Source organism: Meles meles, chromosome 1 (genome assembly GCF_922984935.1).
Source record: "Meles meles chromosome 1, mMelMel3.1 paternal haplotype, whole genome shotgun sequence".
In the NCBI taxonomy this organism is placed as follows: Eukaryota; Metazoa; Chordata; class Mammalia; order Carnivora; family Mustelidae; genus Meles; species Meles meles.
The window spans coordinates 180,596,101-180,610,003 of record NC_060066.1 but is presented as its reverse complement, the minus strand read 5'-3'; the positions used below and the strand labels follow the sequence as shown (position 1 = coordinate 180,610,003).

The 13,903-nt window shown below is 36.6% G+C and overlaps 1 protein-coding gene across 2 annotated transcripts in view; it reads right to left on the bottom strand.

The window, feature by feature from the left end:
* PIK3R3 (phosphoinositide-3-kinase regulatory subunit 3) overlaps positions 1–13,903 on the bottom strand; it is a 121,756-nt gene that overhangs the window by 41,048 nt on the left and 66,805 nt on the right. For both annotated transcript variants that reach the window (XM_046016273.1, XM_046016281.1), the window contains exons 2-3: positions 6,647–6,755; positions 4,466–4,564 (exon numbers count right to left, since the gene is read on the bottom strand). In XM_046016273.1, the coding sequence (XP_045872229.1) occupies positions 4,466–4,564; positions 6,647–6,755 (208 nt within the window). The remainder of the gene's footprint in view (positions 1–4,465; positions 4,565–6,646; positions 6,756–13,903) is intronic.

The following is a 13,903-nucleotide window of genomic DNA, read 5'->3' as shown; positions in this document are numbered from 1 at the left end:
TGGCATTTTCTGTTCCCTCTTCTTGGAACACTTTCCTGGCTGGTTCTTACATATCCTTACATATCTTACATATCCAGAGGTAGGTCATTTCCTCACAGAGGCCCTCCTTCTCGAAATTATCTTAAATTCCCTCTCCCTATATCCCTATCACATAATCCTGTGTATTTCCTATATAGCATTTCATATACCGTGAAGTTATTTTTTATCTGTTTATTGTCTTCTTCTCCTCTATTCCTACTTCTACCTCCAAATATAAACACGATAGACAGGAGACCATGTCCAGCTTGTTCATCATTTTCTTTCCCTAAAACAGTACTTAGAACATTGTGGGCATTCAATAAGTATTAAGTGGTTAAAGAATAAATTTATTCTAGATCACCACTACCTCTCAATTCATAATAGTCTATGTTTTAAAATTTTCTTTTTTTTTTTTTAAAGTAAGCTCTATGCCCGAAGTGGGGCTTGACTCATGACCCTGAGATCAAGAGTAGCGTGCTCTACCAACTGAGCCAGACAAGTACCCCAATGATTCACGATATTCTAACCCTTTACCAGTATCTATCCTCTTTTATTCTTTCTTTTCAAATATAGTCTGATCATATACTTCCCTGCTGAAAAAATGCAATGGTTTCCTCTGCCTACTTACAGTATTAAATAAAAACTCCACATTTTAGAATTCAAGGCCCTCCTTAACACGAGCGTTTTCCAACCCTGCATCCCCGATCACTTGTTCCTCTTGTTGACTTGGCCCTCTAGCCAAATGGGACTGCATCTCAGAGAACAGGGCACTATAGTTTCTCACCTCCATATCTCTGTTCTTGTTGTTACCTAATCCTGCAACTTCCCCTCCTACTTTTACAAGGTCAAACCTATTCCCTTCTTCCAGATACATGGCAATGCAATTTTTTCTATGAAAGGGCAGCTTTCTATACCCTCTCAACAAGATACCTCTTTCCTTCCTTTCAGCCCCCAAAGCACATTGTTTGAACTTCTCCCATTATTTTGGTTTAATTCAAAGCAATTTTCTTATTCGTGTTGCCCTCACCAGATTATGGCTACTTTGAAGCAAAAAGTGTTAACTCTTTGTTAGATCCTCTGCAGAGTAATTAGTACAGAGCTATGAGTATTTACTAAACCCTAGTAAGACCATCACTTTTCTGCCTAACAAAATCTACCAACGCCCAGCTAAACTGTCATTTCCTCTAAGAAAACTTCTCTTTGTCTTTCTCTTATTTATTCTTTCTTTTCAAATAGTTACTGGGTACCTACATGTCAGACATTCTGCTAGATACAAAAAATTTTAAAATATTCTTGCCAATGTCCATTGACCAATGGACAAATAAAATGTAGTACACACATGCAATAGAATACTATTCAGCCTTAAAAAGGAAAAAAATGTATGACATGCTACAATATGGATGAACCTTAAAAACATTACTTTATATAAAATAAGCCAGACACAAAAGGATAAATATTGTATGATTCTACTTATGTGAGGTACCTAAAATAATCAAATTTGCAAAGACAGAAAGTAAAACAATGGTTACCAGGAGTTAGGAGAAGGGGTAAATGGGGAGAACTCTAATATAACACTACAACGCATTAAGGTATAGTATATATGTATCTTTCCTATTCCACCATTACACACCAAATTATGAACTCTTGAGGGTAAAACCACATCTTATTCATGCCCTTATTCCTGGTCCTACCATAATATCCAGCACAACAATAACCCTCTAAACTTTAAAGCTGCCCAACAATAGACTGGACCGCCTCAAAGGGAAGATGCTAGCTCCCTCTGACTGAAAGATCACAGAAAAGCTCAATGACTCTGAAAAATGTTATGCAGGGAATTCCAACATCTGCAGAAACCCAGTTGAATAAGGTAGCATTAATGATCCCTTCTAGCTGTAGGTCTCTAGCATAAGAATTCTCATGGTGGCTTTGAGTGGGATCCCTTGCCAGCTTTTGTTCCTGAACAGCACTGCAACTTCAGGTAAATAACGGAACTTTTGCAGGTTCTTTTCCTCAGCCCAAGATACAAAAATTGTTGCTTTTAGTTAGTTGCATTTAGGAATCTAACCATCATAAAAGAATGCCTTAGTGTGGGATTAAAACCAATTTTCTGATAAATGAGGACATTCATTCTGTTAATAAATATTTATTAGGCATCCATTGTTTAATGCCTATCCATTATCACACATTGCAGTCTGGAAATATAACCATGATCAAAAAGGTCCCCAATAGCAGAGAACTTAATTCTAGTGGGGTGAGAACTACAAAATGGGAAAGGAGAAAAAAATACATAAGTGACCCATACAGAAAATTAAATTGAGGCACTATACATCCTCTGAAAGCTACTTTGGATAGAGTAGTTCAGGAAGACCTGAAGAGATGGCAATTATGCAGAGATCTGAATGACAAAAAGTAAACAAAGATGCAAAGATCGGAAAGGCCTATTGCAGAGGCCCTGAGGCAGGCATAAGGCTCACTTGCCTGAAGTATGAAAAGGCTAAAGAGGTTGAATGTAGTTGGGGGGTGGGGGGGGATGAATTTTAAGAAGTAGACCACGTCCAGGTCAAATAGAGTTCTGTAAGCTAGAATAAAATCTAAATTCTTTACCTTAAGTGCAGTAGGGAAACTCTTAAAAGAACTTTAAGCAAGGGCGTAATCCAGACTCATTCCTTAAAATGATCACTCTAGTAGTTTCTGTGCAGAAAATGGTCAACAGGGGTGGGGAAAGTTAGAAATTGTAAGATGCTGAGAGGCCTGTCAGGAAATGACTGCAAAAGATCAAGCAAGATGACGGTAGGCTTATTGTTGGGTGGTAGAGAAGTATGAAGAGATTACGAATATAGATTTGGAGGTAAAGTTGGCAGGACTTGTTCAATGATGGATCTGTATGTGAAGATGAGAGAAAAGTAAGTGGGGGGGGAAGCTGTAACTTGAGTACTGTAGAAATGGTGGTTCTATTTCTGGGGGGAAAAAAAGTAAATAGAAGAGAAACAGTTTGGGTAGGAAGAGTTGGGTTAGAAAATAAGAATTCTTCTTTGACCTTGTTCAAATTAATATGTACCCTAGTTATATAAGTAGCAAAGTCAAGTAGGCAAGTGGATATATGCATGTGGAGATCTGGAGGTCAGGCTGGAGATGGGGTTTATGAATCATCACCATTTAATTGCATATTAAAGCCATGGAACAGGACAAGCTCACCTTGGGAGAACCAATACAGAGAAGGGAAGGAGGCCCAACACCAAGCCTGGAACACTTAACATTTAGATATTGAGCAAAGGAATGGCTGGCCTAGAGACAGGAAGAAAATCAGGAGTGTGATGTCACAACAGTCAAGACAATAACCTGTTTCTAGGAAGAAGTGCCTATGACTAAAGCTGCCAAGGGGTCAGGTGACGTAAGAAGAGTGAAGTGGTCATTGGTTTAACAGTCCTTATGAGAGTGGTAAAGACAAAGCCGGACTAGAGCAGGGGAAAAAAAATTAAGTGAAGTGAATCATTATAGAATTTTGTTTATTCCTCAGAATAACTAAAGTTCCAAGGTATTAACTTCTTATAATGTCTTTACCAGAAACTCCAATAGGCAGAAAGGCAGTGAAGAATCAGATAAAAATGAATCTGACTCCATCTTCTGCCATTTACTAGCTATATGTCTTTAGGAAAGTTTCTTAACCAGGTTAAGCTTCAGTTGCCCCATTTATAAAATGGAAATATTAATAATACCTAATTCATAAGTTGTTGTGAGGAATAATAAGATATTGCATGTAAAATGCGTAACACAATATTGCTGCTATTTTCATTATATTTTTCTTTAGGTAGTCCCTTTTTTAAAAAATCACAGTACTTTATTGTAATTAGACTATTTTAATTGTTAAAATTAAATGTAAAAATATCTAATACAGTTTTCCTAATCTTTTAAAATACATGTCCCATCTTTGTAAATATAAAAGGTGATACATCCATCACTTAGGAAATTCTAATATGCCCACATAGATGGCATGATAGAGGCTAAGAACTGTTTTATCTTCTACATATCCTTGTAAGCCTAAACTATGTTAAGCTTTACTCTCTGAAGTCTGCATTGAGGAAAATAATAGGGCTATTAGAGAGGTAGATTCCCAACGCATCTTAATAACCTCAGGCTGTCCCCATGACTTCTACTTCACATACAAGGTCAACAGTATTAATTGTTACTTCCTAACTTCCTTTGAGGGATTTTAGCTTTTTAGTTTTATTCTTACATAAAAATTAAAATTGTTGCCATCTTTATATAAGACATTTAAATATTTAACATATGGAGAAAGGATAGTTAAACAATAAAACTTATGTATCTAAATTAAGTAAGAATATTTTAAAATGTGTAAATAATCATTTAAATAAATACAAAAATCTCTGTATACCCAGAAATAAATAACACTAATAGAGCACTAGTCACAATGCTGAAAAATACTCACCGCAAAGTCAAAGTATAATCCCCCTGCATTTTTGTTGAGGCATCTCTGACCAAGAACGTACCATCTGGCATATCCCGTAATTTGTCATTAACCTCCTCCCTGAAAAATATAATTATAGGATATAATTATAGGAAAAAATGTAATCATCAATTGTTCTCTTCACATATTATTACTAAAGCTAGTTGGGAGAGGAGTATGTCTAAGGTCATAGAATAATGGGGGCCTTCAGAGGTCATTTAATTCCTCCCCCTAGATAGGATCTTTCTGTTTTGATTTTCAGTATTATGCAATCTAAGGAAGGTCTATTTGCTTTTTAAACTCTTCCCGATTTCAACCATCCGTAGGGGATAGTGTTTCCATTAAGCCTTTAGGGCTTCCTTAGGCAGGTCTGAACTTGCAGGGTTTCAGGAAAAACCAGCAGCTGTTTAGAAAGAAGATTGTGTTTAAGCAACAGTGGCAGCTGTGTCTGATGGGGGGGGGGGATTCACTAAGTTCACAACCTTTCAATATAATCTTCTCCAATATGAATTTATAGTGATGATAAATTCCTTCTGCAGAGGTGATTTAGGACTTCAAGAAAAAACACTAAAAAACACTCAGAATATGGCAGGGCACAGAAGACTCTTGAGTTACAGACCCATAAGGTATTAGAATATAAATTTAAACAGGTGTGCAATTATAAACAAATATTTTCTGATCTATTTTAATATAAAATATATTAAGTCTCCTTCAAAAAATTAAACATAGAATTACCATATGACTTAGAAATTCTACTTCAGGGTATGTACCCCAAAGAACTAAAAGCAGGGACTTGAGGGGCACCTGGGTGGCTTAGTCAGCTAAGCAGCCAACTCCTGATTTCAGCTCAGGTCATGATCTCAGGTTGTGAGATTAAACCTCATATGGGCTCCACATAGTTACGATTCTCTCTCTCTTTCTGCCCCTCCCCCCCTTTAAAAAATAATGAAGAAATAAAAATTTTAAAAAAACAAAAGGGACTTGAAAAAACATTTATACACCAATGTTCATGGCAGCATTGTTTACAGTAGCCAAAAGCTATAAACAATCCAGATGTTCAAAGCCAAATACCCAGATGAATGAAAAAGTTAAAATTTGGTATATACACATAACGGAATATTATTCGACCTTAAAAAGGAAAGAAATTCTGATATATGCTATAACAACGATGAACCTTGAAGACACTGTGCTAAGTGAAATATGCCAGTCACAAAAGGATAAATACTGTACGATTCCAATTATGTGTGGTACCTATAGTAGTCAAATTCATAGAAACAGAAAGTAGGATGGTAGTTTCCCAGGGTTGGGAAGTGTAGGCAGAAAAGGCAGTTAGTGTTTAATGAGTACAAAGTTTCACTTTGGGGGAAGATGAAATAGTTCCAGAGACAGATGATGATGATGGTTGAACAATAGTGCGAATGTACTTAATGCCACTGAACTGCACATTTAAAGATGGTTAAAATGGTAACAAAGGAAAAAAAATGAGTGCCTCTTTGGTAGTTGAAGAGAACAGACAAAAAGAAAGAGAAATACAAGCATATTGAAGAATACACCATCAACCTTGAACCCAATTTGACAGAAATGGATAGGTCTTTTTTTTTTTTTAACTCAAAAAAACCAAGAAATCTAAATATTCAAATTCAATATATATGTACTTTTCCCCTTCTCTAGGTTCAACATTTCCAAAAAATCACATTTTACCTAAGAAGCATTTTACTGCTCTAAAGTCCCATTTCTCAAAATGAGTGCATCAAACCTGGAGAGGTTGTTAAATTTAGATTCCTGGGCCACACCCCAATTGATTCTTATGCATGCAAAGATTGTAGAACTGTTGCCTTAGACAGAAAGGTAAAGAAAATTAAGCACCTATAACTATCTTTTATAGAAAAACACATGTAGCTATCCTAAATCTTTTAAGTTTCATTATTCAGAGATCTATCCTTAATATAGTATTAAAAGTAATAATCACACCTGTAATTTAAAGATCTTCTTGATAATTTCTTGTGGAAAGACAGCATTTAGAAACTTTTGAAGTGGTTCTCACAATTTTTAAAATGGTAATCTTTAAATGACAACTAGTAGGACATGAAAAGGTTTTATTTTTAACTTCTCAAAACTGATTTGTTTCTAAACTGCAGTGAATTATAATAGTATTCTAGTTACCTTGAAATATCCCCCCAGTACCATTCTGCATCCTGAAGAGAAACAGAACTGTCCTTCATTCCATTTGTAACGGCTGAAGTCATTGGCTTAGGTGGCTTTGGTGGAAGAGCTAGAAGAAAAATGAATATTATTTGGTAGCTATAAATTACTATTTGTTGCTAATTTCCTCAGTCAGGAACAGCTCATTAACCAATGTACATTAAGATTCAAATAATTATAAATTAAGTGTTATTTTATGTTAAACATTAGCCAAAGAAGAAATCCTTCTAGAACTCTACCAGTAACTGCCTAAAAGGTGAAGTTTTCAAGCTACTTGGGTTTTTTTCCCTTCTTATAAAGTACTAACTTTTAATTCTGAACAAATGTCCAAAAAAAAACTTCATCTCTCAAAAGACAATGGGACACCCTTTAAAAAATAATTCAGTCCAAAAGCCATTAAGTGAGAGTGGTCATGATGGCCAAGACTTGGTTGTCAGAGCCCAAAGCAGGTGAAGGAGGATTATGTCCATATAGAAAGGCAGCAACACAGCACAGGATCTCAGAGCTGGAGGAGGGTGAGGAGGAGAGCCTCACCAGTGCAGCCTGGCATGAGATGCTAAAGCTGAATGAAGGAAGAAGTGCAGTGGCATAGGGCCCGGATGGCCCAGAGTAGTGGAGACCAAGCCAATGAAGACACAATCCTCAGAAGGGGGCAGACCAATATAATGGGACAAAGTCAGATAAGGGTGAAGAGTTTCTACTTGGGGGAGGGGAGGCTGGGAGGTGTCGAGGGAATGCAGCAATGCCTATAAGAGATAGGGTACAGGGACGCCTGGGTGGCTCAGTGGGTTAAGCCGCTGCCTTCAGCTCGGGTCATGATCCCAGAGTCTTGGGATCGAGTCCCACATGGTCTCCTTCCTCGGCAGGGAGCCTGCTTCTCTCTCCACCTCTGCCTGCCTGTGTGCTCTCTCTCTCTCTCCTTCTCTCTGACAAATAAATAAAATATTAAAAAAAAAAAAAGGGAGAGATAGGGTACATACACAGTGATAGATCAAATAAATCCAACTATTAAAAATAATAGGAACCAGGTTTCTCATAGTCTAAAAAGGAAGTTACAAATATGGAAAGGTGAAAAATACAGAAGGATCCCTCTAGTTTGAACTGGAATTACAGCTATTGATATGAACTCATGAAATTTAATAGAAAGAGAGATGCAAATGTCTATACATACAGGTAATAAAACTATTCCCTCTGTCCCCTGAGAGGTCCTACGATCAGCAGCATCCCCAGTATGCATAATTAGCACCCAGATCTTAGTTTTGTTTTGTTTTTTTTTAATATTTTATTTATTTGACAGAGAGAAATCACAACTAGGCAGAGAGGCAGGCAGAGAGAGAGGAGGAAGCAGAGAGCCCGATGTGGGGCTCGATGTGGGGCTGGATCCCAGGACCCTGGGATCATGACCTGAGCCGAAGGCCGAGGCTTTAACCCACTGAGCCACCCAGGCGTGCCCACCCAGATCTTAGGTTTTTTTGTTTGTTTGTTTTTAATATTTTATTTATTTGACAGAGAGAAACCACAACTAGGCAGAGAGGCAGGCAGAACCAGGGCTCTTTGAAGAAAAGCTGATTCCAAGGCTGAGGTAGAGCTAGGCTACAGCTGGGGTAGAGCAAGAACCAAATGAACCTCGAACATCATGTTATACCAAAAAGTAAAAAGCAAGTGCTTGAAGAACGAGGGGCCATGACAAAAGAATAAAGAAGCCACCTTGAAGGGGCTTCCACTATCAAATATGGAACAACTCAAGCATTGATACAAATGATAGTAAGGTAATGTAAGCCACCAAACAAAATAAGAATCCATGTGCCCATTCAGATGTAAATGAGTAAGTGAAAAACCAAAAGATTAACAGGGAGGATTTATATAATCACAAAGGGCTTTCCCACAAAATGCTTATTAGTCACAAAAGTAAAAAGACAAATAATAATAGTGGAGAAGCCTGGCAAACACTACCTTAATCAAATAATCAATCAAGTTAATACCACCAGTAATGATAAAATCTTGGGTCCCCAATAGGATGCACTGGGAAGAATATTAATATCACTTCTGGGATATTCCTGCCAAATACCTATAAACTGAATTTAATCATGAGGAAACATCAGACAAACCACAATTTAGAGACCTTCTCAAAAAAAAAAAAAAAAAAAAAAAAAACTGGCCTGTAATCTTCAAAATAGTCAAGGTCATGAAAATCAAGAAAGATTGAGGAATCATTCCAGATTGAAAAAGACTAGAGAAGCATGACAAATGCAGTGTGTAATTCTGGACTGGATCCTTTTTGTTATAAAGGATATTACTGGAACAAGAATGAAACTTGAATGGAAGCTGAGGATAAGATTGGTACTGTAATATCAACATTAATTTTCTGCTTTTGTGTCACAATTATATAGGAAAATGTTCTTATTGGTGGGAAATACACAAAAATGTGATCATTGAGGGGTATCATGTCAGCAACTTACTCTCAATAGTTCAAGAAAATAAGTTATTAGTACTGTACTTGCAACTTTTCTGTAAGTTTGAGATGGTTTCTACATTTTTTTAATTAACAAAAAAGACAATATGGAGGGAAAGGGGAACAATGTGAATATGTTCTTCAAAACAGAAACTCTTTACTGTCAAATGTTTTTAAAAAGGATGTCAAAAAATTCAATGATGAAAAAAATAGTCTTTTTAATGAATGGTGCTAGGACAACTGGTTACCCACATTCAAAAGAATACAGTCAGACCCCTGCATCACACTGCAAGAATTAACTCAAAATGAATCAAAAACCTAAATGTAAAAGCTAAAACTATAAACCTTTTTTTAAAAAAAGATTTTATTTATTTGGCAGAGAGAGAGAGAGAGCACAAGCAGGGGGAGCGGCAGGCAGAGGGAGAAGCAGGCTCCTTCCCAAGCCAGGAACCCAATGCAGGACTTGATTCCACAACCCTGGAATCATGACTGGAGCCAAAGGCAGACATTTAACCGACTGAGCCACCCAGGCAGCCCAAAACTGTAAAACTTTTTAAAGAGAGCAGGCTTGAATCTTTGTAACTGCACTAGGCACTGGTTTCTTAGATAGGAACCAAAAGCACAAAGTAAAGGAAAAAAAAATAAACAGATAAATTGGACTTGATAAAAATTAAAAATTTTTGTGCTTCAAATGACATCATCAAGAAAGTGCAAAGACAACACAGAGAATGGCAGAAAATCTTTGTAAATCATATATCTAATAAAGTTGTATCTAGAGCAAAGAAGTCTTACTTACAACTTAATAAAAAGACAAATAACTGAATTAAAAATGAGCACAGAATCTGAATAGACATTTCTCCAAAGAAGATATACAAATGGCCAACAAGTAGATGAAAAGATAATATCAGCCATCAAGGAAATGAAAATCAAAATCACAATAAGATACCACTCCAGGGGCGCCTGGGTGGCTCAGTCGGCTGAGCATCCCACTCTTGATTTCAGCTCAGGTCATGATCTCAGCATCATGGGATCCATCCCCTGTGGCGTTCCAGGCTCAGCGTGAGGTCTGCTTGGGATTCTCTCTCCCTCCCCTCTGCCTCTCCCCTTGCTTGCTAGAGCTCTCTCCCTCTCTCCTCTCTCTTTCTGTCAAATAAATAATAAATAAAATCTTAAAAAAAAAAAAAGATACCAGTTCACACCCATTAGGATGACTATACAGTTGACCCTTTGATAACAGGGGTTTGAAATGGGTCCTTTTATACACAGATTTTTTTTTCCCAATAAATACATTAGAAAATTTCTTGGAGATTTGCAACAGTTTGAAAAACCTTGCAGACAAAGCACACAGCCTAGAAATATCAAAAAGCTTAAGAAAAAGTTAAGTATATCATGAATGCATAAAATGTATGTATATAGTAGTCTATTTTATCATTTACTACCATAAAATATACACAAATCATAAAAAGTTAAAATTTATCAAAATTTTATGCAAACACATACATCTGTACATGGCCCCATTTGCAGCTGAGAGAATTATAAACAAAGGTAAAGATACAGTACTAAATCATAACTGCATAAAATTAACTGTAGTACATACTGTACTACTCTAATAATTTTGTAGCCATCTCCTGTTGTTATTGCAGTGAGCTCAAGCGTTATGAGCATCAGCTTAAACTGCCCTGTGTCACTAATCATCTCTGCATGAACAGTTCATCTCTCCAGTGAATTGTATATTGCCGTAAAAAGTAATCTCCCATCGTTCTTGCACCTAGAATAACACCAGAGGACCCATACAAAGTGCCACTAGTGATGCTGAAAGCTCCCAAGAAGCAAAGAAAAGTCATGACATTACAAGAAAAAGTTGAATTGCTTGACTGAGGTCTGCAGTTGCCCACCAGCCCAAGGACCATTGGTTTAAAAAAAAAAAAAAGGAAATTTTAGAAGCCATTCCTGCAGCTATGCCAGTAGACGCAAAAACCTTGCACTTTTTAGGAAATACCTTTTTATCCTGTATTGAAAATGCAGCCTTTATGTGGGTGCAGGATTGCTGTAAGGTACCTATAGACTCTAATATTATTCAGGAAAAAGCTAAGTCATTATAGGACAACTTAAAGCAAAAGGAAGGTGAAAGATCTAAAACTGGAGAATTTAACCAGCAAAGGGTAGTTTGGTAATTTTAGAAAGAGGCTTTAAAAATGTCAAGATAATAGCAGAAGCAGCTTCTGCCAACCAAGAGGCAGAGGACAAGTTCCCAGAGGCCATTAAGAAAATCATGAAGGAGAAAGGATGTCTGCCTGAACAGGTTTTTAATGCAGACAAAAGTGCCCTTTTCTGGGAAAAAATGCCACAAAGTACATTCATTAGTAAGAAAGAGAAGCAAGCACCAGGATTTAAGACAGGAAGGGACTTAAAAAAAAAAAAAGACAGAAAGGGATAGGCTAACTCTACCATTTTGCACAAATGCAGTTGGGTTTATGGTCAGAACTGCCCTTATCTATAAAGTTGCTAACCCCTGAGCCTTGAAGAGAAAAAATAAACACCAGCTGCCGGTCTTTTGGTTATACAACAAGGCCTAGACAACAAGAACCCTTTTTCTGGATTAGTTCCATTGATGCTTTTTGTCCCTGAAGCCAGGAAGTACCTTGACAGTAAAGGACTGCCTTTTAAAGTTCTTTTGATATCAGACAATGTCCCTGGCCACCCAGAACACCACAAATTCAATACCAAAAGTGTTAAAATGACCTATTTGCCCCCAAACACATCTCTAAATCAGCCTTTAGATCAGCGAGTCATAAGGACCTTTAGGGCTCATCATGTACAGTACTCTTTGGAAAGGATTATCATTAAAATCATTAAAATCTCGGGAAGAGAACCTTGTTAGAGAGACCATCAAGGAAGTCTAGAAGGATCACATCACTGAAGATGCCATCACTGTTACACAAAAAGCAGTGAACGCCATCAAGCCCGAAATGATAAATTCCTGCTGGAGAAAATAGTGTCCAGATGTTGTTCATGATTTCACAGGATTTACAACAGAGTTAATCAAGGAAATCATGAAAGAGACTGTGGATATGGAAGAAAAAAAAAAGAAGAAAAAGAAAAAGGTGGCAAGTAAAGGGTTTTAAGAACTTGGAGAAATTCAAGAGCTAAGTGACACATCACAGGAATTAACAGAAGATGACATGATGGAGATGAGTGCTACTGAACCGGTGTCAGATGACAAGAAGGTGAAGAAGCAGTTCCAGAAAACAAGTTGACATTAGACAATCTGGCAGAAGCATTCCAAATATTCAAAACTGCTTTTTGACTTATTTAGAAATTTTCTTTTCTCTATCTTGCCTTCATTTGTATGATACAAGCACTGAAGTGGTAGAAGGATTGGTACTGTATAGAACATTTTTTTAGAAAAATGAAAAAGCAAAAATGTCAGATAGAAATTATTACATATTTCCATAACGTTACATCAAGTGTGCCTGCCTCTCCTGCCTCCCCTTCTACCTCCTCCTCCTCTTCTGCCTATGCCACCCTAAGACAGCAAGCCCAACTCTTCTCTTTCCTCTTCAACCGACTCAACATGAAGACAACATGGATGAAGATCTTATGATGATCAAATTTCACTTAACAGCAAACAATCATCATACTGAACTATATGTACATACTATAGATAACAAATTTATCTGTTATACATGTATCTTGATAGGAGAATCTAATAACTATATAGCAAGAACTGCATGAAATGTTTTTGTCATCATCATCATTGCCAATCATACTGATGCTTCATTATCAATGCATGAATTGTTGTACCTGCAAATAAATATGAATTTTTTTCACATTATCTTCTCATTTTTGATGTCTGCTGTTAGTAATATGTATAACATCTCACAGTGTTTTGTATCATATCACACTGATGCAGGTATTGAAAGATGATTTTGTAAACAGACAACATAAACTTACACAATCAATAAATACAGCACTGTAAATGTATTTTCTCTTATGATTTTCTTAACATTTTCTTTTCCCTATCTTGCCTTATGGTAAGAATACGGTATATAAATACATACAACATGCAAAATATGTATTAAACAACTGTTTCTGTTATCAGTAAGGCTTCTGGTCAATAATAATCTATTCGTAGGTCAGTTTTTGGGAAGTCAAAATTGTGCTCGCTTCGGCAGCACATATACTAAAATTTGGGAAGTCAAAATTTATATAGAGATTTTGGGCTACACGGGGATTGGTGTTTCTAACTCTCACATTATTCAAAGGTAAACTGTGATCAAAAAGACAAGTATTGATGAGAATGTGGAGAAACTGGAACTCTCATACACTGCTGATGGAAATATAAAATGATGCAACTGTACAGTTTAGCAGTTCCTCAAAAGGTTAAACCTAGTCATCATATTACCCAGCAATTTCAATCCTAGTTATATACTCAAGAGAACTGCAACATACGCCCATAAAAAAACTTGTGTATGAATGTTTATAACAGCACTGTTTATAATAGCCAGAAAGTGGAAACAACCCAATATCCATCAACAGATGAATGGGTAAATAAAATGTGGTATATACAGGGGAATATTATTTAGCGGTAAAAAGGAATGAAATATTCTATAAAATGTATGAACCATTAAATCATTTAGGTTAACTGGAAAGCCAGGCACAAAAGTCCACATTAGATTATTCCACTATCCAGAACAGGCAAATTTACAGAGACAAAAAGTAAATTAATGGTTGCCTAGGGCTGGTGGTGGGATTAAAGAGGAAAA